Source organism: Diceros bicornis, chromosome 18 (genome assembly GCF_020826845.1).
Source record: "Diceros bicornis minor isolate mBicDic1 chromosome 18, mDicBic1.mat.cur, whole genome shotgun sequence".
Lineage (NCBI taxonomy): Eukaryota > Metazoa > Chordata > Mammalia > Perissodactyla > Rhinocerotidae > Diceros > Diceros bicornis.
The window spans coordinates 11,797,484-11,824,160 of NC_080757.1; the positions used below are offsets into that span (position 1 = coordinate 11,797,484).

The following is a 26,677-nucleotide window of genomic DNA, read 5'->3' on the forward strand; positions in this document are numbered from 1 at the left end:
GGTTAGGTGAGGTCATAAGGGTGAGTCCTAATCCAAGATGACTAGTGTCCTTTCAAGAATAAGACAGCAGGGATGTGCTTGCATAGAGAAAAGCCCATGTGAGGACACAGCACGAGGGGGGTCACCAGCAAGGCAAGGAGAGGGACTGAAGGAGAAACTAACCCTACGGACACCTTGGTCTTGGACTTCCAGCTTCAAGAACTATGGGAAAATAAATTTCTGTTGTTTAAGCCACCCAGTTTGTGATGCTTTGTTACGGTAGCCCTAGCAGACTAACATACAGGGACATCAATTTCTTTTTTTTTAGCTCCCCAGGTAATTCTGGCATGGACGTGGGTGGGAATCAGGGCAAATCTCCTAAGCTGTACCACTGCCTTTGGTGGTAAGCCTAAGAGAAAACCCAAAGAGAAGAGGCAGCCTTGGATTCCGGGGTAAAAATGGGCTAACAGCCTTTAGAACTCTTGAAAGAATTTGGACAGTTCTCTCAATAATTCCATCTGCCCCCTTATTTTCTTTTATTCTCATTTATTTACTCAACATCAGCACTCAAGGTAAATAAAATATTATATCTTATTCATTTTCCCTTTGTTTTGTTTTATAAATAGTATTGCCACAGCATTGTTTTATAGCTTTCATTGTAAGGGTATGCTATTTCACTTGCGTTATTGAATAAATGCACTTTTGTGAGTTGTTAGGAGAACTTACTTAACATTAGGGTAAATAAATATGTTTCAGGTTTCAATAACTGATGTAAAAATGGAATTTGGGAGCACCCCCTGTGTAGGTTTAAGGATGTCTGTAGACTTATGAGTCTTGCCACTTGTTTACTGAAATACTCATCATTAGTTCTCTTGAGTGTGAATTTCAGCGACCAGGCTGGCTGTGTTACTCGCATACTGAATTTAAATCGACAAGCTTGTTCTTCAGGGTTGAGGTGATTTTTAGATTTCTCAATGCCCTAATATATCAGAATCACCTGGGAATTAAAATACAGAGAGCTCTGCCCCCATCCTGGACCTTCTAAATCACGGTCTCCTGAGGTGGGCCCCAGGAGCCTGGAATCTGTCCTCTGTTCACCAGGGGAGCAGCCTTATATTTGTGTGGTGTTACTGGACACATTTTGTGTGCTGTTGAGTAATTTGAAAGCATATGATATAAAATTCATTGTATACACAAAATGTGGAATAAAGCCAATCTCTTCTAATTAAAACAAAATTTCAAGAATCAAATTTGAAAGCTTGTGAGGGAAATTGTACACTGTTCACACTAATGCCTCATTAGCTGATGAACAAATGCCCGCCTCCTTTGTGTGTATCATGAGAACTTGGCAGTTTTCTGATTTGCTTCTGCACTTCCTGTGGTGATGCTGTGTGTTGTGCTGTTATTATAAAGTGTACTGTTATGTCACAGCCCAGAGGAGCCTAACGAGACATGACTACTAAATGTAATGTGGTATTCTGGATGGGATCCTGGACTAGGAAAAGGGTATAAGGTAAAAGCTAAGGAAATCTGAATAAGTTACGGACTTTAGTTAATAACAATGTATCAATTTGCTTCATTAATTGTACCAAATGCACCATAGTCATGTAAGACGTTAATGGGGGAAACTGTGGGGTATATGGGACTCTCTGTACTACTTTTGCAGTTTTTCTATAAATCTAAAACTGTTTTAAAATTAAAAGTTTATTATTTTTATTTTTCCAGTTTTATTGAGATATAATTGACATGTAACATCGTATTTATTTAAGGTGTACAACACAATGATTTGATATATGTATATATTGCAAAAAAGTTTGTTTAAAATAAACTATTACAAAGATGGCAAAAATGTACTTTTATAATTTTTAATGTTTTTGTATTCTATAACATCACCCTTGCATTTTTTAGTAATGATGCTAATGTTAGCATTGAAAAATGCACATAGAAATCTTATTTTAAAATGGAAGTCAGATGTAATAAAACTCCATGAAAAAGTTTCAACAACTGCTATGCTGCTTGGTTTTATAAATTTAGGAGAGACAGTCCCCTGTGAAGTTGTAGAGATAATAAACACAGCCCTAAAGCAAAATATATTTATGAGCCACGTGATGACACCACCCCACTTTATCTTTATTCTTAGTGGGGAAATCATGTTCCACTATGTGACATCCTCAGAAACTCATTTCTTGCCTAAAACTGACAGCTCTGTACTTGGTGGTTTTCATATCAGGCACATCATGGGCAGACATGGCACACCAATTATTCCCATTTTCAGATAAGGGAATTAAGAGGGTAAGCCACATTATTAAGGTCCCAGAAATAGTAAACAGCAGAGCTAGGACCAGAATCCAGGTCTTGTGATGTTTCATCCAACGCTCTTTTCACCACTCTGCAACTGCAGGAGCTGGTCTTTAACCCTTGACAGGGTGCGCCAGCCCCTCTTCCTCCTTCCTATCAGAACGCCACTTTTACTCAGGTGTCTACACCTGTCTGGAGCCCCTGACCTCCAGAGAAGCCTCTGGGCCCCAGCTCTAGGTGGCTTCTCAGTAGTGTAACCAGGGGCTCTCAACCTTGGTTCACATTGGAACCACCTGATGAGCTTCCCTGACGCTTCAGTCTCACCTCTGGAAATTCTGAAATATTTGGTCTACAGAGAAGCCTGGGAATTTTTTTTTTTGCCCTAAAATTGTGCCATTTTGTTGTTTGCTTTTGCTATCAAAGAATAGGGAAGGATCCACTCATTAAATATGCTTCAAATAGGGCCGTGGATTTTGATTGGATGTCATTTCTGCTAATCATATCGGGAGGTCAGAACACTTTCCCCCTTGAATCAGATGCCTGGCTTTGGGCAAAACCTTTTGGGTCTTCTCCCCACAAGGCAGAAGTTCTGCATCTCAGGATGTGAAACAGAATTCATCTGTTGGACGGTTTTAGGGTAGATGGCTAATCACACAAGCTGAGGGCTGAAACAAACCCAGTCATCTCTGAATGTTGTGTGCTATTGCTTCGAGTAGAGACTAACGGGCAGAATAGTCTTTGGACTGTTTTCTGAGGGGGCTGAAATGTCTGCTGAATTGCACAATTTAACACTTAGGCCTTATCTAGAAAAGGGAGTCCCCTGATTTTGACAAGACTTAATAGAATCATTTATATCCCTTTCCACAATGCCCAGTCTCCTCCAGGTTCAGGCCCTATCTGCCCTTATCCTAACAACCCACATCCCATATTAAGCAGCATTTATTAGGATGATGGGAGGTATGACCTACTTGCCCAGTTGGAGATATCTGTCCATCTCCTCCAGTGATGCTGTTTTTCCCTTTGTGGGCTCTGGTGACTTTCAACAATTGCCTACCAGTGCTGGAAATGGCCATAGATTCTTCCAACGTCTTGACACCAAAGACACTGCCTAGATCAACGTGTCCTCCCTTGGGTCCAGTATGACAGGTCAAACTACATACTCCATCACAAGTAGGGAAGGGTCTAGTTTTGACCCTCTAGAGTGTATAACTTTACAAAATTGTTGCTTATCCGGGGGTGGCCCTATCCAAAAGTAAAGAAATACCGGATAGAGCTTTAAAGGTGTGTCCAGTGAGACAAGAAAGAAGAAGAGGAACAGAAACCAAGTTGTATTTGAAACATCTGCAAACACCAGCCCCTTACACTAGTCGCTCATGTACTTCATCCCAATTCCGTTTGAGAATCTTCCCTATTTCAAGCTTCCCAATATCGCTACTCATCAAGATCAACCAATCTCATTAACCAGCCATCTGGTTGTTATATTTTGGTTCACTGACCCTCAGATGATGTATAGAACTTGTGGACTCTAGTGTTAGCCAACATTCCTCATCCAACCCTATGAAAGAGTTATCAACTCTATGATGACTACTGATCTCATGGGATGGGAGGGGCTCTGAAAAGCCAATTGGCTACATTTGCCCTTTTTATCAGCATCACCCTGTGTCCCAAATTCCTACCATTGCTTTTAGACTTCTGGGTGAAGGTACCGTTTCTTGAAGGCCACTGTTAGAATCCAAGTTAATCACAGAAGACTCTTCCATGTAAATGTTTCTCAGTCAACACGTACAGACGTCTCTGGTCGGTGCTGGGCTACGGGTGCAGTCCTGCGGGCAGGTTGGGTTCTTATCATTGGATGGGGAGATGGAAAATATTCTTACAAGAGAACACAAGCTACAACAGGTCAAATTAACCCAAATGCCAAGAGTGAGGAAGGACAGTAGAGGAGTGGCAGGAGTGAGAAGAGAGGAATCAGGAGGGGCTCTGGGGATGTGATTTTTTGAACCAGGCATTGAAGCAGGGAAGCCAGATGGGTAACCCAGACTCCATCATGGCGTGGGGTTTTATTCTGGTAGATGGGAGATACTTTATGCACGTGTAAAGCAAATGTGGATTTTCTGATTGTTAGATTTGAAATTTCCTTTCTGGAGCTGAATGGTCAAAACAGTGGCAAAACAGGCCGGGACATGCTTCCGGGGTCCATTAAGGGGTGGAACCAGATTGCGTGCTAAGTGGGACCTTAGGAAGGCAGTCAGGTTGGAGGGAGAAGAGTCTGGGGAGGAGCCTGAAGATGTGGGTGCTAATCCTGGCCTCCCCCCTTCTGACCTGAGTAAACTTGGACAAGTCACTGAATCCTCTGGGCCTCCCTCATCTGTGGAAGCCTCGTCTACAGTTGCCAGAGACAGCGCAAGCCTCAAGAGACTCCAACCGTGGCTAAGACATGTGAGAGGGCTTTGTAAACTATGTTAGCTATTTGTAAGGTGTGGATTTCCTGTTATTGTTCTTTTAAACTACGCCTCAAAACCTATTATTTTGCCCACCTGGATAAGATCTATACATCATGATTTCTTATATGGCATTAAAGTAGCGAGGTCTAGGGCCGGCTCTGTGGCTTAGCGGTTAAGTGCGCACGCTCCGCTACTGGCGGCCCGGGTTTGGATCCCGGGCTCAGATCCTGGGCGCGCACCGAGGCCCGCTTCTCCGGCCATGCTAAGGCCGCATCCCACATACAGCAACTAGAAGGATGTGCAACTATGACATACAACTATCTACTGGGGCTTTGGGGGAAAAAAGGAGGAGGATTGGCAATAGAGGTTAGCTCAGAGCCAGTCTTCCTCAGCAAAAAGAGGAGGATTAGCATGGATGTTAGCTCAGGCTTGATCTTCCTCACAAAAAAATAAATAAATAAAAAATAAAGTAATGAGGTCAAGGAGGATCATTTGAATGACCCACTACTGCAGGGGTAGTGAGTTTGAATGAGGGGGGAAGGCAACCAACCCAAGATGAGTCTAGAGAGAGAATCTGTGGGTGTCGGCAGCAGCAGAATTAAGCCTCAGAAACAAAGCGACCCTTTTGTTTGAGAGGGACCCTGAGGTGTCATCACAGTTATGGATTTCAGTGGCAGTGGGGACACAGACAGTATCATGGGCAGGGGTGTGGCGTAAAGGAAAGCACAGTATGATGAGCAAGTAATCAGAGTGTGAGAGACAGCAAATGGATCACGTTAGCCTGAGGAGAAAGGCTGCGTCACAGAGAAGGGATCTTGCTGGAGGATTGAACAGTTCGCCCAAGGTTTTTTGATGCGCCACATCTTGAGCCGGAAAATGACACCATGAAAACAGGATTAGGAGTCGTGCCGGCAGTTTTAAGGTTCTCTAGTCACAGTGGGGATGTATACATGCCTGTGATGGTGGGAGGCACTGCAACTTGATTTTCCTTCCATGTTATTTTCTCAAAAAAGAGCCTAAAAAATATTCATGTAGGACTGCCTTGGCCCTGGGATGGCAAATAACTTCTACTTATATGTGGATTCAGACGAATTAGTAGCAGTTGCCTGGAGCATTGCAATGAGGGTCTCTAGAGCAGATTTGGGGCTTGGTGGGCAGGGACACTGGGTGGTGTCTTACCTGTGGTGGCAAGTGTGCCCATTATTTTGCTGACTTTGTGAAGACTCCAGAGCCCTGATGAGGAGCCTCATACTGTGGGGTACAGCTTTCTTCTGCTCTGTCCTCCCATCACTTGCTCCCTTGAATGTTCTGCTGCTGTCGAGTTCCAGTGCATCCCCTCCCACCACTTCCAGCTCACCTTCCTCGAAGCCCAGCACCAACCGCTCTACCAGGGCAGCCTTCTCTTCTCTGCCTCTCAAGCCGGCACCAAAACCATGGAGCAGCTGTTGGGAGGCAGAGGTTTCCGGGTGTTGCTGCATTTTATCTTGTGTGAAAGGGGCTGTGTTTCACTTGAGAGAAAAGTGGACCTTATAGGACCCCGAGGGCACCTCTCAGGCTTAGAGAACTTGCCCAAGAAGGATCTGCTGTCCCGGCTCAGTGGAACATGACCTTGCTGGGTCAGGCTCAGAACTGGTTGCTCTGGGCTCCGTGGTATAACTGTTAATTCTAGAGGAGGAGGTTGCCTTTTTGTTTTACTTGCTGCTTCTTCATAGATGGAGGTGTGAGGGGAACACCGAAGACTTAACTGAGCCTTGACTCAGCTTTAGCCAGTTGCTTTAGTGTGTGGAAGTGAGATATGAGTATTTCAGGTCAGCTGGTCTCTACTGAACATGGGCCAGGCATGGCCAGTGCCTCTCGTGGACATGTAATGCAGTCCTGGATCTTAAGGAACTCTGTCTATATGGGAGAAAGGGTATGTTCATAGGAAATGGTTAAGTCATGTAAGGCAAGATGCATTTGCGTCATACTGAGTGAGACTTCCAGTGTGTAGGATGTTCTGTGAGGTGGGCCTAGCTGAAAGAAGGAAAGGAAAGATCAAGGAGGCAGGTGACAGTGATAGAAGAAGTGGATGTGGGGAGGTAGGAAGAGGAGAGCAGTTCACAGGAAGAGAGAGCTAGCCAAGCCAGGGTCCTTGTGCTAAATCATACCCTGGCCCAGGGTGTACACCTTCGGAGAAGGGTTTTGAAAGGCCTGAAGGTTTGCAAAGGGATTGCTTTTGATCATTTCTTTCAGAAGCCTAACAATGGCTTACACTTACATGCAAATGAAGTCTGAGAGGACATTGAGTGCTATCATTAATAGTTCGGTGACAGATTGGAATGTAGTCCGTAGACAACTGAAAATATAATTATGACCAGTACTAGGTCCTAATCAGAATTATAAACTAATTTGAGAGATGATGTGGTTTTAAAGTATAAGAAAGGAGCCAGTGCTGGTAGCCCTTCCTCCCATGTCTTCCACAGACGGGAGAGAAGGGACAAGGGCAGACAAGAGCAGTATGTCTTTTATTTTCCATGTCCCTATCCCTGGGTGAATCCAAGAGGGTGGCTAAGGTTCCTACTTGCCATTTTTTTCCAAGAGGAGCAATTGTTCATACTTACCTATAAAACTCAGTTTGATGGACTCCTGAGCCCACTAGGAGACTGTGAAACATCATCCCCTACCCTGTCATACAGAGCCTCATATACACCGGAAATGAGATGGTATCTGTAGACCATATGCCTTGGTCTCCTTCCCTTAGTAGATTCCCATTGCTCCACATGGCTCCTAAATTGGCTAGTGTAATAAAGCAGGTGGTGGGCAAGGGAGCAGCCGGGAGGATACAACTTATCCTTTTCCTGTCTAACTCACACACAAGGGCTGATCAAATGCAGCACTGTCAATGTCTGGGTCAGTGATACCTGAACCCCTGAACACCAATTGCAGAGCCCTAACACAGGGTTTCCGATTCAGGAGATCTGAGGGTGGGGCCTGAGAATTTGCATTTCTACAAAGTTCCCAGGTGATGCTGACGTTGCTGATTCAGAGACTACGCTTTGAGAATCACTGAACTAGACTATTGGTTGTCAACCTTGTTAGCTGCATGTTAGAATCACTTGGAAAGCTAAAAAAATGAACCCCCCCCCTCCAAAAAAAAAAAAAAAAAAAAAAACCACAACCCAGACCATATCTCAGATCAATTTCAACAGAATCTACGTGGGTGGCACCAGACATCAATGTTTTTAAACATCCCCAAGTGATTCTATTGTGCAGCCAAGGTTGACAATCACTGATCTAGGCTCTTGAGACAGATGCCCATTAATGCAGATGCACTAGATAAAAGTCAGTAGAGCCAAACGTCTCCCACCCTTGGTTCTGAGGCAAGATACTTTTGTAGTTTGGGCATCTTTCCTTGGGAGAATGTAGCCGGCAATGATTGTGAGGGTAATTGACTCCTCTTGGATCATGGCTTGAGCAGAATGGAGAAAGCTGAAATAGCAATAGTGAAAAATGGTAGGCAAGCTGACTAGGGAAACAGAAAATGATTTCTGGGCAGCAGTGAAAGACTTCTGGGAAGTGGAGACCATACATTTATCTCGGGGTTCTTCTCCAAAACATATGATTTTTCAACATATCAGCAGCCTGGGCAGGGAAAATGGACATTTCAACTGATCCAGGGTTAACAGACTTCCTAGGCAGTTGCAGACAGTGGGGTAAAAGAGTTAAGGATATTGGTGTGAGAGTGGCTAAAGTGATGGACTCTAGAGTCTGGGGCCTAATCCCAACGATGAACTCAAGAGAGTCTTCTTTTCTGCTATGTTGTGTACTGAATATATACACAATATCCCTTTCCAAGGGTAGTCATTCCCTTCCCTATTCCACAGGAAACACAGAAGCACACTCCTCCAAGTAGGGGAGACGGTGACCCAGACTTGGCTAATCCTACCTCCCTTTCCCCTGAATACAATGATTGATCCAATGATACAATGATTGATCCAGAGCCAAACAGGGTCAATCACAGTCCTTCCCTGTAACTGATATTTGGGAGGGGTGGTATAGTTTGAGGCTACATTAGATAGGATGGAAGGCTTCTCCAACGTAGTCACCTTTGAGCTGAGACCTGAATAACACGAAGCTCGTTGTGCAAAGCAAGGGCAGAGAAACACCATGTAACAAGTACAAAGGTTCTGAGGAGAAATGGGCCAAGCTTGTTCAAGAGATAAGAAGGCTAGTGGAGAATGCTGTTCCCATTGCCTGAACCGCTCTCCCCGCCACTCTTAACCTGGGTAAATGCCCGCACAACCTTCAGGTTTCAGCCCAAACATCACTCTCTCCAGTAAGCCCTCCCAGACCTCACAGCAGGTCTCCCTTCGCCCCAGCAGATGACCAGCCTGTTCCTGAGATCTAGGGGAATGTGTTTACCAGACTCATGGAGCTCAGAGAAGGGAGTGACGGGATAAAGGATGCACGTTGGGGGCGTTAAGGAGGTCGCGCAATCCCTACCCCACGAGAAAATGAAGCCAATTCCCAACTTCTCAAGCCCAGATCAAAGCTTGGGGAGCGACAGCAGCGCGCAGAGTGGCCGGTGACAGGGCGGAAGTGCATCCCTGGAGCCGTTCTAGGAAACCTGGAGGACCCAGCTCGTCAGTGATCCTGGGGCTGCAGTGGGCATCGCCCCGTACACAGGGCCACTCCAGGGAGCTGATTGGGCAGGCAGGGGCGAGATGGCACTCGGATTAGGGCGAGACCCGGCAAAAAGCAAGTCTGGGAAAGGTGAGGAGGCGTCAGCGTGCCGACCACCTGTTCCTCCGGCGGAGTGCGGCGCGCGCTGATTGGCTGGAGTGCCGCCCGGGTACCGGAAGTGACCGATGCCGTCGCCGGTGAAACCAAGACAACAGCTGCGGGTTCTGTGCGAGCTGGCGGAGCGGCGCCAGGAGCCCGAGCGGAGCGAGCGAGCGACGGGAGCGGCCTGCGGTGAGACCTCGTTCCGTCACAGCGGGAGGGAGGAGGGCGCTGGGCTCCCGACTCCCCAGGCGCGCGCGCCCAGCGGAAACCCAACGTCTAGGCCGGTTCCTGACCCGGGTTCTGTGTGACCTTGGACTTTACGGTCCCCCGGGCCTCCATTTCCCCACCTGCACACTGCGGGTGTGGGGCCTGGATAGGCAGTTCCGTGCCTGTCAGCCGCGGGGGGCGGGAGAAGCGGGGACACCCCCTTCCTCCGTGGGGGCCAATGGGAGCTGTGTTTTTCTCAGACGTTCCATCCCCAAGTAAACCGCGGGGACGAAATGGCGGGCAGTGTCAAAAACTTAAGGCCCCCGTGGCGGACTGTGCCCCGTGCTGGCAGACAGCGTATTGGCTCCTGAGAGTTAGTTGTGGGAATGAGACAGGTTTCAGCGCAGAGTTAATAGAGCCTTCTTGATCGTGGGAACCAGGGGGAGGACAGAGGAGAGGAGGAAAACAGTGCTTTAAGTTAAATATCATCCAGATCGGAAGAAGGAACTTATTTTTACAAAGAGTGACACCAGCTATGTGTCAGACACTTTTTTAGGCTCTTTAGATGCAAAAACGAATGAAATATCCAGTTAATCCTCAAGAGTGTCACAGATTCGTTATGTAGATAAGATATTTTCACAAATCCATTTACCAAGTATTTACCAGGTACCCAAAATTGCTAGGCACTGGGAATACCAAGATGAATAGAACATCATCCTTGCTCACTGTCTAAAGAAGAAAGCAGACATGAAAATAGACTTAACAATACCTAACTGCTACAAGATCAAGGAGATCTATCTGTCTTAGGGGCAGGAGCAGAGAAGAAAATGGAGGGGACTGTCTATGCTTGAGCTGAGTCTTGTAGATGTTTGCTGAGTGCACAAGGTGGGCAGTAGTGTTCCAGGAAGTGGGAATAACCTGTTCTCAAAAGCAAAGAAACTTCAAAGAACAGGAAGTGTTTGAACTACAGGACCCTGAGCATGACTGCAGCTTCCAGCATCATTGGAGGGTGAGGGACAGGAGATGGGAAGGGGGACAGGGCCTGACCAGGAGGGCATTATGAGCCACGTTAAGAAGTTTTTATTCTGTACTCCTTGGGGAGCAATGGAAGCGACATGATAACTATAGTACAAAGAAACAGGTGAGGGAAATGCTGGCTCAGAGGACGAAGGGAGAAGTTTCTTCCTGCAGAGGTTAGTGAAGACTTTGGGGGAGGAGGTGGTCCTTGTACTAGATATTAAGCATTTGGTAGGCGCTGGCCATTCAGAAGTTAAGGGAAGGTATTTGTATCAGTTAAGGTGCTTTTGTCTGAAAGTAACAGAATCCAACCCAAGCTGGCTTTAAAATATGCAAGTGTATAAGCTCTCATAATTGGAAGTCAGGAAGTATAGCGGTTTCAGGATTGACTTAACCTAGTGGCCCTGGCTCCATTTCCTGTTGATTTTCTTAGCTCGACTTGCCTTCCTCCACAAGCTGGTAGTGAGATGGCAGCAGCAGATCCAGGCAACAATATGTAGAAGTCTTTTCCTTTGATTCTCTCAGATGGCGAGAATCTATTCCTAGAAGCTTCCAGCAAACTTCCGCAAAATATCATTGACGCAGATGAAGGCATATGTCCATTCCTGAACCAATCCCTGCTGTTTTGAACAGTCACTTGCAAGTGGGGTGGTATTAGTTTGACTGGGTTAACTCAGTTGTGGCTCGCTCTTGGGTGAGGTCAGATCTCCTGCAAAGAGAGCAAGGCCGCAGCAAACTTTTTTGCTCAAATACCCCATAAAATAATTTGAAAAGCTTTGTGTCCCCTTTTACAATTGTAAGTTGACCTCCAAAATGTTTCATCATAGATTATAATAGTTGGAAAGGATATTATTGTTGGTGTATTATAATCTTGACGTTTCAAAATAAGACCTCATCTCAGTTTCCAAGATACCTGTCCTTGGTTCTGTGTGCTCACCACATTCATCACCCTTTCTGTAAACTCCACCTGTTAGCATCCCACCTCCCTCCTCCCCCCACTTCATTTGCCTCCCGATCTCACTCAGCCACCTCAACTATGTCCTGGCTGACATCCTCAAGTCCCTCCCTCGGTCTTCCACCACACATATCCCCAGATTCCCAGCCTGCTCCAGGGCTGTCAGAAGCGTTGCTGGAGAAAGGCAAGAAAGCATGCTGATTGGCTCCTCCTCACACTGATGCTCTCCAGCATACTTGTCTCATAAGGAAGTTGTGAAGAGTTAACAAGATAGTGTCTGTAAATTGCTTAGCACACAGCACATAGTAAGTGCTCTTCATTACTCTCCATATCACAGTGTCAGTGCATCCTCACTTCTCTTTTCTCTCTCTGTATTTACCCCAACTCTGCACATGCTACACTGAGGTCAGAATGGTCTCTCTGTTCCTTTTCTTACTCCTGTACTTCTTGGCCTCTGAGGCTTTGCTTGCCCATTCTCTGCCCAGAGTGCTGTAGTGCTGTAGTCTGAACTGAAGTGCATGGAGGGGGTATACAAACACATTCTATAATGGCTGGGGCACATGGATGTTGAATGGAAATCAGTTTCTAGATCTTTGACTTCGGTTTGTATCCTTGCCTACCACTGATCTGCTTGAGAATGGGCCTGTGGCCTCTAGCTTTCTCTTTCCTCACCTCCTCTTTCACCAGTGCTCTTTTCCTCTTTTATAAAAAAAGACATACCTCTCACCCATACCCTCCTTACTTTTACTGGCGCATCACTCTGGGGTCGAAAATCCTCTGGAGTGCTGCACAAAGCGACAGTTTGTTGAGGAAGTCAGTGATTCTTGGACCTTTTGTAACTCAAGTCCCAATCTTTGCTTTTAACAAAATATTTAAAAGACCTAATCAGACTGTCAGCTGATAGATTATTTAATAATTTTTTTTTTTTACTACAAATCACAATATGATTTTTGGCAGATAAAGTTCAAAGAATTAAGTGATGTTGCTATCACAAGAGATTGCTGTAAACTCTGATTTAGGCATTTTAGGCAAACTCAGGTCCAGTAACTCAGGTCAGTCCGATAAACATAACGGAAATGGGATTTTTAACTCAGAAAAGGGGATCTAGTCAATTATATTTTATCTGCCCAGTCTGCTCTCAGAAGTTTAGGGGAGGGGAGGGGCAGTCAAGATGGAATGTGGGAAAAAAGAAGTCAGAGCAAGAACTGGCAATGTACCTGTAATCCTGCTGCTTCACACACGTGTTGGTCTACCTGGTAGCCCAGACCTTGGGTAGAGATGGATGCAGCAGATTGAGAGTGGGATAGCTCCGGTCATTAAGACTGTCTCACACGCTGGTTTCCAAACCTGGCAGGGCATCAGAATCCCCTGGGGCACTTGTTAAAGATACAGATCCCTTAGCCGACCCCTGGAGATTCTGATTCTGGGAGGTCTGAGGTGACACCTAGAAATTAGTATTTTTAACAGATTTTCCCTGTTAATTCTTATGCATCTAGCCTAGTCAGGCCAAAAACCATTATTTAAGATTATTCATCAAAACAAACAAAGAAAAAAAACCTCTCTGCTATGATTGCAAGCCTATTAAACAGTTTTCAGGGTTTTACGTGGCTTCCCATGCAGATTTTCATCTAGATAGTATGGTTTTTTCAGAGTTTTATTTCTTATTGTTATTTAATAGGTGGGCATCTGGTTTGTGCATCAGTATTTTGTGAATGACGCTTTCTGAGCCTGCTCTCCTAGGATGCATGGAATGAAAACAAATGCAGGTCTGCAGAGTTGAAGACCTTATTTTGAACTATGGAGACTTAGTAGAGGTCTGCCTGTCATCCCCCAGACTGAGGACCAAGAGTGGTCAGCCTCCTCCTCAGGTGGCACCTCCATTTCATCTCTCTTCAGATACAGCTAATTTCAGATGTAGGAAAATGAAGACGTGAGAAACAGAAAGATAGGAAATTTATGTTTGGAAATGTGAATTCAGGCTATGAGTTTCCATATGAGGGTGAAGTCTAATGTGTGGCTCTGCCCCTGGGAAAATCAACCAAATGGAGATTGGGTTTGATTTGTATGTGAGAAGGTACCTATAAAGCAGTATTTAACGAATGACATTAATATTGTGTCTCTGGCAGACTATAGAGTAAAAGAATGGTCAGAGAGGGTCAGATTTAGTTGGGGAAGACCTTCTGGATTTAAATTTTGAACCAGGTCTTGAAGTTGGGGATGGATACATACCTCACTTTTGTATCTTGTATCTTGTTTTACTGTGGACAAGTCATTTTCCATGTGGGGTGGTACAGAGATAGTTCTATGACTGCTGACTTTGTAAAGAGCTTGATGATGGGAAAGAAGTAACTATAGGAGAGAGAAAGGTGAAAAGGAAAGACCAGAGAGGGGTTGGAAGTAGCTAGGGATTGAAATACCAGCTGTGAAACTTGTTCCTGGCTGAGGATTTGAGAGAAATATATTTAAGACAGTACTTCCCAACTCAAATGGTACCATGGATGAAGAAGGTAAAGATAGCTAAATTCTTTACAATGGATCTTTACAATTATATAGGTACATATTATCTATAATTTTCAAAAATTTCAACAGAAAAGAGAAATCCAGCTGTTGGCTGCCCATCCTTACTCCATGGGAAAATTAAAGAAGATGCCGATGGGGGAAAAGTTGAAGAAGATTCCAGGTCATTTTGAGGAATAGCATGAAGAGCTTCCAAGGCTTCAGGAGTCCAGTAGATCAGGTTCCTTCTGGGTGTCAGGGGAGGGGTCGTTACCAGGGCTGCCCTGATGAGACACCAGAGAGGCCCCAGGGTAGGATGGTGGTTACTACCAGCATCCTTTGGATGACTGGAGGCTGGGCAGAGAACAAGAGCGGTACAAAGGTCACCCCCAAATCACCATTTTCCCCTTCCCTCACACTTGACCCCAGTCTCTTCTGCCTTTCAGGGTCTTCATTTCTTTAGTAATCTCATCTTTTCTTCCCTCTTAACCCCTGTCTGTCTTCTGGCACCATCTCTTCTAATATAAGCATGTTCAAATCTCTCCCATCAGAGAAAATCCTTCTTTGATCCTGTTGCACTTTCACATTACCGTCCATCGTGGTCCTCTCCTTTAATCCAAATTTTTTGAAAGAAGCAGCACATTCATTCATCAGTCCACTGCCGCTTGGCTTCTGCTTCTACCATTCTGCTGAATCTGTTCTCACAGGTCACCTGTGACCACCCAGTTGTCTCAAAGGATGTTTTCCAGTTCTTATCATACTGGATCTCTCAACGCATGTGACACTTTTTAATTCCCTCTGCCATTGCCCTGGTAACGTCTATGACACATATTCTGGTCCTTCTCCTATTGCACTAACCATTCTTTCTCTTAGTGGCAGGCTTCTCTTCCTCCACCCACCCCTTTATTATTAGAGCCCAAATAGGAAACAGCCCACTCAAACTAGGATAATTTGAGGAGGGTTTATTTGCAAAGAAGTTAATTGTAAATGATATAGGTGTTGAGGAACCTGGGGCTGGCAGCAGTAGAGTGGTCACCAGCCTGGGCCTGAAGAGACAAGAGCTAGGAGAGGTACTGGAATCTGGACAATGAGACAATTAGGTAGGATAGACTCCTTGAGAGGAGTGATGACCTTCAACTGAGGGACATCACCAATCCAAGGTGACCTCACAGGAAGGAACCTGGAGAATAAATACCTTGGCCTTACTCTCCTTCCCACTTCAGCCTCCCACTGGGGCTCCCCATTGGTGGAGCACAACTGGAAGCCAGAGGGCCTGTTGATGTATGCTGGGTAGGTTAGCCTTCTGGGGCAGAGGGCAGGGTGGAGGAAGGTGGAAAGCTCTGGAGGGGAAAATGGAAGAGAACTGGAGTGCTCTTGCGTGTTAGCTTTGGCTTTCTAGGTTTCTGTCTTTGGTCTCTGACAGTTCTCACACTATACTTGTTACCATCTATGCTGAGTACTCTCACGTCTATCTCTAGTCCTGACTGCTTTAAGCTTTAGACCAATATATTTTGATTGACTCATTGGTACCTCTATATGGATATCTTGAAACTCATCTTGTCTAAAACAGATCTCCATCTATCATCTTACCTCCTAAACTAGCTGCTTCTCCAGTACAGTAGTCCCCCCTTATCCACGGTTTTGCTTTCCATGGTTTCGGTTACCTGTGGTCAAACATGGTCTGAAAATATTAAGTGGAAAATTCCAGAAGTAAACAATTCATAAGTTTTAAATTGTGCGCCGTGCTGAAATCTCAGTGTGATGAAATCTCATGCTGTCCCACTCCGTCCCACCCAGAACGTGAATCATCCCTTTGTCCAGCGTATCCACACTGCATATGTTACCCACCCATTAGTCACTTAGTAGCTGTCTCAGTTATTAGGTGGACTGTTGCTGCATCACAGTGCTTGTGTTCAAGTCACCCTTATTTTATTTAATAATGGCCCCAAAGCGCAAGAGTAGTGATGCTGGCAATTCAGATATGCCAAAGAGAAGCCATAAAGTACTTCCTTTAAGTGAAAAGGTGAAAGTTCTAAATTTAATAAGGAAAGAAAAAAAAATTGTATGCTGAGGTTGCTAAGATCTACAGTAACTTTTATTACAGTATATTGTTATAAATGTTCTATTTTATTATTAGTTATTGTTAACCTCTTACTGTGCTTAATTTATAAATTAAACTTTATCATAGATATGTAGGTAAAGGAAAAAACATATAGGGTTTGGTACTGTCCACGGTTTCAGGCATCCACTGGGAGGGTCTTGGGACGTATCCCCCATGGATAAGGGGGGACTACTATATTCCCAACGTCGGTGGTACTGCTATGCATCCAGTTACCATTTCTCAAATAAAGGGAGAGCTGGGCAGCATCTTGGACTCCTCCCTCTCTCTTACACCTATATCCAGTCACAAACCAAGTCTTACAGAATTTGACCTCTTAAATATTTCTCCAATCTGTCTCCTCTTCATTCCCACTGCTACTGTTGTCTTAGTTAGATCTCATCACCCCTTGCCTTGATGACTGCATCAGCCATCTAACTGATGTCCCTATGTCCAGGCCTATGGCTTTCTAGTTAAGTCATTAAATGGCCATTAATGTGCATCTACCTGAAATGCTAATCTGACCTTGGACTGTGTCACTCCTTGGCTTAAAAACCATTCCATGACTCTGCATTGTCTGAAAGATGAAGCCCCCTAGCTGCCCATTCCCCCTTGAGAATCACCTTCCACAATTAACACTTTTACTGATGGTAGGATTGTATTCCTCAGATTTGCGGTGATGCACAAATGCACTGCCCTAGGCACTTCAGTATTAGCTCTGGATTGCTTACTGCCTGAACAGAGGCCAGGCTCATTCTCCTGGCATTTGGACCTCATTTCTGTGACGGGGATGGCTAAATCCCCAGGGCCGTTGTACCAGTTAGGAATAGGTTTGGCTTCATAAATAAATAAAAAATAATGGCTTAAGGGGCCGGCCCGGTGGCGCAAGCGGTTAAGTGCGCGCGCTCCGCTGTGGCGGCCCGGGGTTCGCTGGTTCGGATCCCGGGCGCGCACCGACGCACTGCTTGGTAAGCCATGCTGTGGCGGCGTCCCATATAAAGTGGAGGAAGATAGGCACCGATGTTAGCCTAGGGCCGTCTTCCTCAGCAAAAAAGGAGGAGGATTGGCGGATGTTAGCTCAGGGCTGATCTCCTCACAAAAAACAAAAAAAAAAATAATGGCTTAAGCAAGGCAAAAGCTTATTTCTCTCTTAAATAAAAGAAGTCCAGAGGCAGGCATTCCAGGGCTGGTGTGGCAGCTCCATGGAGTCATCAGGGACCCAGGTTCCTTCCAGCTCTAGTCCCGTCGTAGGATATGCTGGTGTATTCATGGGCCAGGATGGTGCTCAAACTATGATGTAATGCCCCGGACACAGCATGGAAGAAGAGGGCGAAGAAATGCATTCCTTCACCCTTAAGGAGACTTCCCAGAAGTCTCATGTGCTTTCCTTCCATCTTACTGTCTCATTGGCCAGAATTTGGTCACATGGCCAAACCCAGCTGCAAAGAAAGCTAAGGAATGTATTTCTTTAGCTAGGCTCATTGCCACACTAAATAAATTCATTATTCTGTTGCCAATGAAGCAAGGAAGAATGGATATTGGGGTGACAGTTAAAATCTTTGCCACAGCCTTTTAGAAGTTTAAAAAATATAATATGCTTTAAGATCTATAAAAGTATTAAGAAAATTCTATAAAGAGGCTGATTATAAAATTAGTATGTAAAAATCATCAGCATTGCTATATATATATATATATAAATAATAACCAGTTAGAAAATGTAAGAAAAACTCCCTAAAAGAAAAGACATACAGGGGCCGGCCCCGTGGCTTAGTGGTTAAGTGCACACGCTCCGCTACTGGCGGCCCAGGTTCGGATCCCAGGCGTGCACCGACGCACCGCTTGTCCGGCCATGCTGAGGCTGCGTCCCACATACAGCAACTAGCAGGATGTGCAACTATGACATACAACTGTCTGCTGGGGCTTTGGGGAAAAAAAAGGAGGAGGATTGGCAATAGATGTTAGCTCAGGGCTGGTCTTCTTCAGCAAAAAAAAAAAAAAGAGGAGGATTGGCATGGATCTTAGCTCAAGGCTGACCTCCTCACAAAAAAAAAAAAAAAAGACAAGACAAGACAGAGACATGATGGATCTAAAAATATCAGGATAAGTTTGGGAATTTTACAAAATTGTACTAAAATTTATTTGGAAAAATATGAGAGTAGACAAGAAATATTTGAAAAAGAAGATTGAGAGAGAACTTTCTCTGACATTAAAGATTTTAATAAAGCTACAGTAGATTGAACAGTTTGGTATTGGAGAAGGAATAGATAGATCAATAGAACTGAATGGGGGCTGGACCTGTGGCGCAAGCGGTTAAGTGCTTGCACTCTGCTTTGGTGGCCCAGGGTTTGCAGGTTCAGATCCCAGGTGCACACCGCCGCACCACTTGTCAAGCCGTGCTGTGGCGGCATCCCATATAAAGTAGAGGAAGATGGGCATGGATGTTAGCTCAGGGCTGATCTTCCTCACATAAAAAAAAGAACTGAATGGAGTCCAGAAATTGACCCAAATATATATGGACATTTAGACCATGGTATAGGTGGTATTGATACAATTTACTAACCATCTGGAGAAAATTAAGCTAGAACTTTACTTCATCGGAATGTAAGGAAGCCAGGAGTAGTTACTTCTGTTCTAGTTATAGCTAAGTCATGTTAACCCTTTGCTTGGTGATCCCTACATATACAGTCCCCTGTTCTGTAGAGCTGGTGAGTACCACAGGATTGAACTAAGGATAGTTCCTCTTGCTACTCATTTTGTGGTTACTGCCTCTGTAAACCCCAAAGTTATTTCTGTTAATTGGTCATTTTTGCCCCTTCTCCCAACCTGTTCCATATACCCATCTATTAATATGGCCACCATTTTCCCTCAGTATTTTCCTTACCAAACTCAGGTTCCACTCCAACTCACTGTTAATATTATGGAACCTTTATCAGCATCTCCTTAACCTCTATTTCCTATTTCTCTCCTTAAATCTCTTCCTCTGATAATTTCTCTCACTCTTTTCAGTCAGTGTCTGCTGTTTGTTTAGCATGTCCACCATAATCCTAAATCTCTTTTTTTCTCTTTAACAGCACCTGTCATTTTACCAGATACTAGGACTGTTTTTGAGTGCTGTCAGCACCATGTCAGAGCTCCATACTCCTCTAGTATTAGCGTCATGTAGATATGACATAGCCGCTTCACATACTTACCCTCTCTCATTTCAGATTGTGAGATGGGGACTGAGAACAAGGAGGTAATTCCCAAAGAAGAAATTTCTGAAGAATCTGAGACACAGGGGGCAATTTTAGAAAAACTTCCAAAGGTGGTTTACCAGGGTCACGAGTTCGGAGCAGCATGTGAAGAAGACATGCTGGAGGGGCATTCAAGGGAGTGCACAGAAGAGATTATGGAGCAGATGTCTCCTCAGGAGAGAGACTTTGCATCAGGGTTGATTATCTTTAAGAAGTCGCCCTCAAGTGAGAAAGAGCAGGAGAATAATGAGAGTGAGGGAGCCTGCAGTCCCAGCCCAAACCTGATTGCTTATCATGGAGGTCCTGCAGCAGAGGCCGTGAGTACATTTGCTGCCTCCAGCCAAAACTTCACAGAGAATTTAGAACTGAACAGAACACAGAGAAGTTCTGTGGGAGAAAAGCCTCATACATGTAAAGAATGTGGGAAAGCCTTTAATCAGAACTCACATCTTATCCAGCATATGAGAGTTCATAGTGGAGAGAAACCCTTTGAATGCAAAGAATGTGGAAAGACGTTTGGAACTAACTCAAGCCTTCGAAGGCACCTGAGAATTCATGCTGGAGAGAAACCCTTTGCTTGTAATGAATGTGGAAAGGCTTTCATTCAGAGTTCACATCTTATCCACCATCATAGGATTCATACTGGAGAGAGACCTTATAAATGTGAAGAATGTGGTAAAGCCTTCAGTCAGAATTCAGCCCTTATTCTACATCAGAGAATCCACACTGGAGAGAAACCATATGAATGTAATGAATGTGGGAAGACCTTTAGGGTTAGCTCACAGCTTATTCAGCATCAGAGAATTCATACTGAAGAAAGATATCATGAATGCAATGAGTGTGGCAAAGCCTTCAAGCATAGCTCAGGCCTTATTAGACACCAGAAAATTCATACTGGAGAAAAACCTTACCTGTGTAACGAATGTGGGAAAGGCTTCGGTCAGAGTTCTGAGCTTATCCGGCATCAAAGAATTCATACAGGGGACAAACCATATGAATGTAATGAATGTGGGAAAACTTTTGGCCAGAACTCAGAGATTATTAGACATATTAGAATTCATACTGGTGAGAAGCCCTATGTATGTAAGGAATGTGGGAAGGCCTTCAGGGGGAACTCAGAACTTCTTAGACACGAGAGAATTCACACTGGAGAGAAACCCTACGAATGCTTTGAGTGTGGAAAGGCTTTTAGGCGGACTTCTCACCTTATTGTTCACCAGAGAATTCATACTGGAGAGAAACCCCATCAATGCAATGAATGTGCAAGAACCTTTTGGGATAACTCTGAGCTGCTTCTCCACCAGAAAATTCATATTGGAGAGAAACCTTATGAATGTAATGAGTGTGAGAAAACATTCAGCCAGCATTCCCAACTTATCATACATCAGAGAATTCACACTGGAGAGAAGCCTTACGAGTGCCAAGAATGTCAGAAGACCTTTAGTCGGAGCTCTCACCTCCTTCGACATCAAAGTGTTCACTGTATGGAATGATCGGCAAAATAGGAAAGATTTCTGTGGAAAAGCTGAAGTCAGACTTAATTTGTTCATGATCTGCACCCCAAGTTTTTAGATCACATGAATGGACAGACCTCTGTCCTTCCACTGGTTTTTATTTAAATAGTTGAAAAGGATGAGGCACTTTTATGAACTATTCATTGAGAAGTTTCAATGTACTGAGTTAAAGCATAAAAGCTGTTTCAGGCCTTAATTCTCCTCTGTCCCTTTTTCCTTCCCTTCTTCCCTCCTCCCCTAGTAGATCACATAACATTAGGGGTCTGTACTAGCCATCTAGTCTAAATTGTTAACTCTTCAGGAAAAATGGAGGAACGTGATTCCATCACCTCCTGAAAATGACAAAGTTGACTCATTGAATGTTTCCCCCTGAAATGTTAGAAAGTCATGGCCTAGAAGACACACCTTGTTTTCCTGCCCACTGCTTGGCATTGGAATAATTTAGTAAGCTTTTATTAGCTTCAAAATCTTCCAAATGTGCTATCAAGTTCCCTTAGAAGATGGCAGCATGAATGAAGAAGCAGGAAGCTTGGGTCATTTCACATCTCCTACGCTTCCTCATTCATCTGAAGAGGGTGCCATGATGGAGGAAACTGACAGCCAATTACAGGATTGTAAGTGAAGGCCCTTAGAATCCAGAGGGGCTGATGAGCAAGGCCAGGGGATAAAGAAGTGAGGCCAGACGACTCAGCAGGGGCAGGAGCAGCTCTTTAGCAGCTATTCTCCACTTTAGGGCTGCTCAGACTGACTGCTCCCAAGAACTCTGCTGCATTCACTTTTGGCACCAGCTCCTGCTGCTGCTGACAGATCCTGTAGCAGAGAGGACTGCAGTGTCACCGTCACAGACACCTGGCCACAGTGATGAGCCGGTTCACCTGCCATGAGGGGCCTTGTCTTGCCAAAGCACTTAAGCTCTCGTGACCTGGAGCCGTCTGCTGGGGGCCCTGGCTGATAGGCCAGGATGTGATGCCTCTTCTGTTTGCCCTTGGCTTTGTAATTCTCTCTCTTCAACATCTCTACATGTGTTTTCTATGTTCTCCTATGTGTTTTTTCTTTGAGGAACACATCCTCGGTTTTTCACATGTCCATGTTTCTGAGGCAGTGGATGGGAGTGGGAATTGCACTAATCGGGATCGAGCAGGCCTGGGGTCTGGTCTTAGAGCTAGACCTTGAATGAGGCACTTCACCTGCTGGGCCCTAACTTTCTCATCTGGAAAATGAAGGGAGTTGAACTAAATGATCTCTGAAGTTTCAACCAGCCCAATAATTCCTTGATTCTTTTTTTTAATCTAACTTTGTAATTTCAGCATTCTATCCTTTAATCTCTTCTTTATTACACTAATACTAATCACTAGTATTTATTGATTGTTTTTTGTGTGCCAGGCACAGTGCCAGGCAGTTTACCTTTTTATTTTCACAGCATCTCAATCACTTGAGTACTCTTTAAAAAAAAAAAAAAGTTTTGGGCCAGCTCTGGTGTCCTAGTGGTTAATTCAGTGTACTCTGCTTCAGTGGCCCGGGTTTGGTTCCTGGGTGCGGACCTATACCACTTGTCTGTCAGTGGCAATGCTGTGGTGGTGGCTCACGTACAAAAAAAAAAAAAAGGAAAATTGGCAACAGACGTTAGCTCAGGGTGAATCTTCCTCAGCAAAAAAAGAAAAAGTTTTGTTGAAGTGTAATTTACACACCATAAAATTCACCTGTTTTAAGTGTTCATCTTTTTAGTTCATTTACAGAGTTGCACAACCATCAATGATGTGGGTACTCTTACCCCAATTTAAAAGATGCGGAGGGGCAGGGGGATAAGTACCTTATGATGATCACACAGCTGGTAAGTGCTAGAGCCAAGACTCCAACCCTGGTCTGTGCTCTTAACCCCTGTGCTGTGCTACAGATAGGTGGATTCATTACTGACTTATTTGAAACCTTTTGCACATTTTTTATGATTAATTACTACATGGATTTGAATATAACAGATTTAAATCATGTCCTTGGAAACATAACTGGTCACAGCCAAAACCCACAAAGTGGCTTTATTCTATACCTCAGTATGTTTCCCCGGGTTCAGACCCTTGGCTTGAGAAAAGGGCTGTACAAACAGGTCACACAGTTACCACATCCTTCCACATCTGGTACTTCTGCCTCTACAGTCAGACTCTTAGCAGAAGTTCTGTTGACTTCTTTCCTTAGGGTGATTAAAGTGCAGCGTGCTCTCATTCCTTTATTTGTTGCTGAAGTTCAAATTGAATTATATCCAGACTACCTTTCTCACATGAAACCTGGATGTCACCTATCCCTTTAACTTCTGATTCCTGTGTTGGCATATTTTATTTCCACATTCACCCCTTGCCAGCCACTGATACAGAACTCAGGACCTCTTCAAGCTCCCCCGAAAAGAATCCACTCACACAAACACATGCATGAGTAATACGGACTTGACTGAAGATGCTGTGTGAGAGGTGGAGAAGGGGGTTCACATTGTACATCCTATTAGTCATTTTGTTCTCAGAAATCCCTTGGCCAACCTGCCACTGTAGGTTTTTCTCTTTGTCTTCCCCCTCTCAGGGTTCAGTCACCTCAGCAACTTTTTTCTTGCCAGATATCCAATCTTCTTCCTAGCTCAATTATCTTTTTTTTTGGTGAGGAGGATTGGCTCGGAGCTAACAAGGCCCGGAGCTAACATCTGTTGCCAATCTTCCTCTTTTTTGCTGAGGAAGATTGGCCCTGAGCTAACATCTGTGCCCATCTTCCTCTATTTTGTATGTGGGATGCCGCCACAGCGTGGCTTGATGAGCAATGCATCAGTCTGCACCAGGGTCCGAACTTGCAAACCCCAGGCTGCGGAAGTGGAGGGCGTGAAATTATCCACTATGCCACCAGGGCAGCCCCTCAATTACTTTTTTAAACCCAGTACTCAGCAAAAGAAAAAGCCCTTCAGTTAACAAGACAACACATTAGATCATTAGAAGGCAATTTAATGACCAACTTTTATTGTACCTGAGCATATTCTTAAAGGGTAGAGGTCTCACATCTCATTCCAAGAAGAATCTTCATATATATATATCTACACACACACACACACACACACACAGTAGTGCTTTCCCAAGAGGAAGTCTGATGAATGAAATTATCTCCACCTTGTTACATACACTATACACACATTCTGTAACTTGATTCCCTCATACACCTCTCACCCAGTTATCTCATGAAGATTTCTCTCTTCTGTTTGCCTCCTTCCCTCTTAATTTACTTGGGAGTCAAAATCTGACCCTAATTATGACTGTTAGTGACAATTTTGTGCAAGTAGAATTCTATCAAGGAAGAGAAAAGACGAATTTTCTTAATTTTAGACCACTAGAAAAATGAGGCCTCAATCTCAAAGACCTACCTAAATACCCAGAAATACCCTTCAGAATTTTCGCAGCTATGTCCATGTACATTTTCATTCTTCCCAATTAAACATTTTTACTGGTATACTAACACTTTAGGTAAATAAAGTATTTCTTTACAATTTTACTGACTTGATGCCTTTCTAATGTTTATTATTCCAAAGTACATTGTTTCATTATGGTCTTAATATGACCTTGTATGCCAGTTTCCTCCCCATCCTGTAAGTTTCACCCTTACCTAAGTACCCCAACATGCTGTGCTCTGTTAGCTTCTGGTTTTGCCTATGCTCTTCACTCTGTCCTTCATCTTCTGCTTTGCTTGCTGAGATCCTTTAGCTTTCATAACAGAACAAGTGTTACCTATTTGGTTAATATATATGTATATTTATATCTGTGTCTAGAAATATTAATATATTAGAGATATATTTACATGTTTTTCATGATTAACTTAATGTAAGATATTCTGGATCATCTGGATAGTCCAGGTTTTTAAAAAAATCACCTCATTATTGAAATTTAGGGGCTGGTGTTTATTATTATTGTTGTCTAAGATTAAATTTTTACGTGTTTTCTAAGCGATTCCTGGTGTGAGGCAGGTTCCTAAGGTTACGTCAGGGATCTTTGAGACTCAGGAAAGCTCTGCCTACAAAAATGTGCATGCAATTTCAGGGAATTCATGGACCACCTGAAACCCATCCTTGGACCCCTGTGCTCCTTTACACGTTCCTAAAAGCAAACCTTTTACCTTTAAAAAAGATTACCAAGTAACCCGCAATAACCTCCCCCTCACCACATCTCTCAGTTTTGGGATGAAGCTAAGTCGAAACGACCTGGCTGGGTGAAGCCCTGAAAATAGACAAGAGCTGGAGCCTCAGTAAAACCCAGTGGGAAGGGGGAGTGACCGTTCTGGTGACAACCTGAGGAAGGGCGCCTCAGTAACGCAGGTCGCTGCACCTTCATCAACCACTTGCTGAGCGCCCTCGAAGCGTTAGGACCTGTGCTACGCGCGGGGGCCAAGCTCTAAGCGACACGGCGGTCAGCGCTGCGGAGCAGAAGAGAAGGCGGCGGTGCTCCACTCAGCCGGTGATCATCCGGCGCCCACCTCTCCCCGAAGCTCAGAGCTGGGAACGAGGGAGGCGGCTTGAGGGCTTGGGGGCGGCCGACCGGACAGGTGAAGCCCCCTCCACGAACCCCAGGACCCCAGCTCACCCCCCTTTTCATCTCTCCGGCCGTCCCTCCCACGTCCTTGTCTCCCTGCCTGGGGCTCTGCGCGGGGCCGCTACTCCAATCTCCTGCAGCACAGGTAGCGGGAACACTCATTTTTCACTTGTTTGTAACACGCTTTGCAGGCAGTGTTTTCATCTAGCGGACCCAACTCTGCCGGCACCCTCCCAGTCTCCAAAAACTCACCAAATAAGCACGGTAGCCTCCCTGCCTCCAGGACAAAGAGGTTGGAGCTCCCGCGAGAGAGGCACCAACCTCAGTCGCTGGGGCCGCTCTAGCAAGCCGGGAGGACCCCTCTTCTGTGCAGGACCGCGGCGGGCCCAGGGGGCGGGGCTTGAGGGCCTGAGGGCGTCGCGCCGCGCGCCGGTTAGTTGAGATCCGGCGGTGCTTTTTTGCCGGTGACCAATGGGGTCAGGATGCTAAGGCCGGGGGGTGGGCTGTCCGCAGCAGGCGGAGGCTGTGGCGCGCTGGCTGACTCCCACGTCCGTGTCCCGGGGACACCGCCCGGTACTTGGCTCTGTCGCTCAGCCCGATGTGATTTATAGCTGGTGAGGACGTTTCACATCCCAGGGTGGGATTCCTTCATCCCTTCTACAGACATTTATGGAGTCCTTGTCGCGGTCCAGGTCCTTTAGGACTTCCAACTAGTCCTGTTAAGATAATTATCTAATAACTAATCATTAAAATTTAATTTAGTTGCAGTAGGAAAGGATGGACTCAAAGTACGGAAGGCAGGGTTGGCTTAAGAAAAAAGGAAGAAGGCGGTGTCCTCAGAGACTGCTGGAAGGACTAAGAAGATAAATGTGGAGGTGATGAGTGCTGGGCCAGCAGATCATTTGAGGCCTTTTGCTAAGAAGGTGGGTGGTTATGCGTTGGGAGTGGGCAGAGGTATGCGACAGCTCCTGGGCAGATTACCCAAAAATATCATCAAGAAAGGAGCAAAATGCTTCTGTTCCCCTGATCTACTGGTTATGTCTGGCATTCCCTAAACTGTACTTGGGTGGGGATGGGGAGGCACTTTAGTCAGAGTAGGACTATAATCCACATTCCACTCCACTG

General features: G+C 44.9%; 1 protein-coding gene across 3 annotated transcripts; it reads left to right on the top strand.

Annotated features, from left to right (window-relative positions):
- Positions 1–9,545: 9,545 nt before the first annotated feature.
- Positions 9,546–24,086, top strand: ZFP3 (ZFP3 zinc finger protein). 3 transcript variants are annotated; one of them, XM_058559978.1, is made up of 3 exons: positions 9,620–9,674; positions 14,254–14,344; positions 19,465–24,086. In XM_058559978.1, exons 2-3 carry the CDS (start codon positions 14,293–14,295, stop codon positions 20,982–20,984), a joined length of 1,572 nt encoding a protein of 523 aa, XP_058415961.1. In that variant the 5' UTR covers positions 9,620–9,674; positions 14,254–14,292; the 3' UTR covers positions 20,985–24,086. The 3 variants fall into 3 exon arrangements, with proteins under 3 accessions (XP_058415959.1, XP_058415961.1, XP_058415962.1); XM_058559976.1 differs by lacking the exon at positions 14,254–14,344 and having other exon boundaries at positions 9,546–9,674; XM_058559979.1 differs by lacking the exon at positions 9,620–9,674 and having other exon boundaries at positions 14,259–14,401.
- The last annotated feature ends 2,591 nt before the right edge of the window (positions 24,087–26,677 follow it).

Coding starts and splice junctions, on each gene's coding strand:
- ZFP3 (XM_058559976.1), top strand. CDS start 9,569: ATGCCGTCGCCGGTGAAACCAAGACAACAGCTGCGGGTTCTGTGCGAG. Junction 9,675..19,464: donor AGCGACGGGAGCGGCCTGCG/GTGAGACCTCGT, acceptor CTCTCATTTCAG/ATTGTGAGATGGGGACTGAG.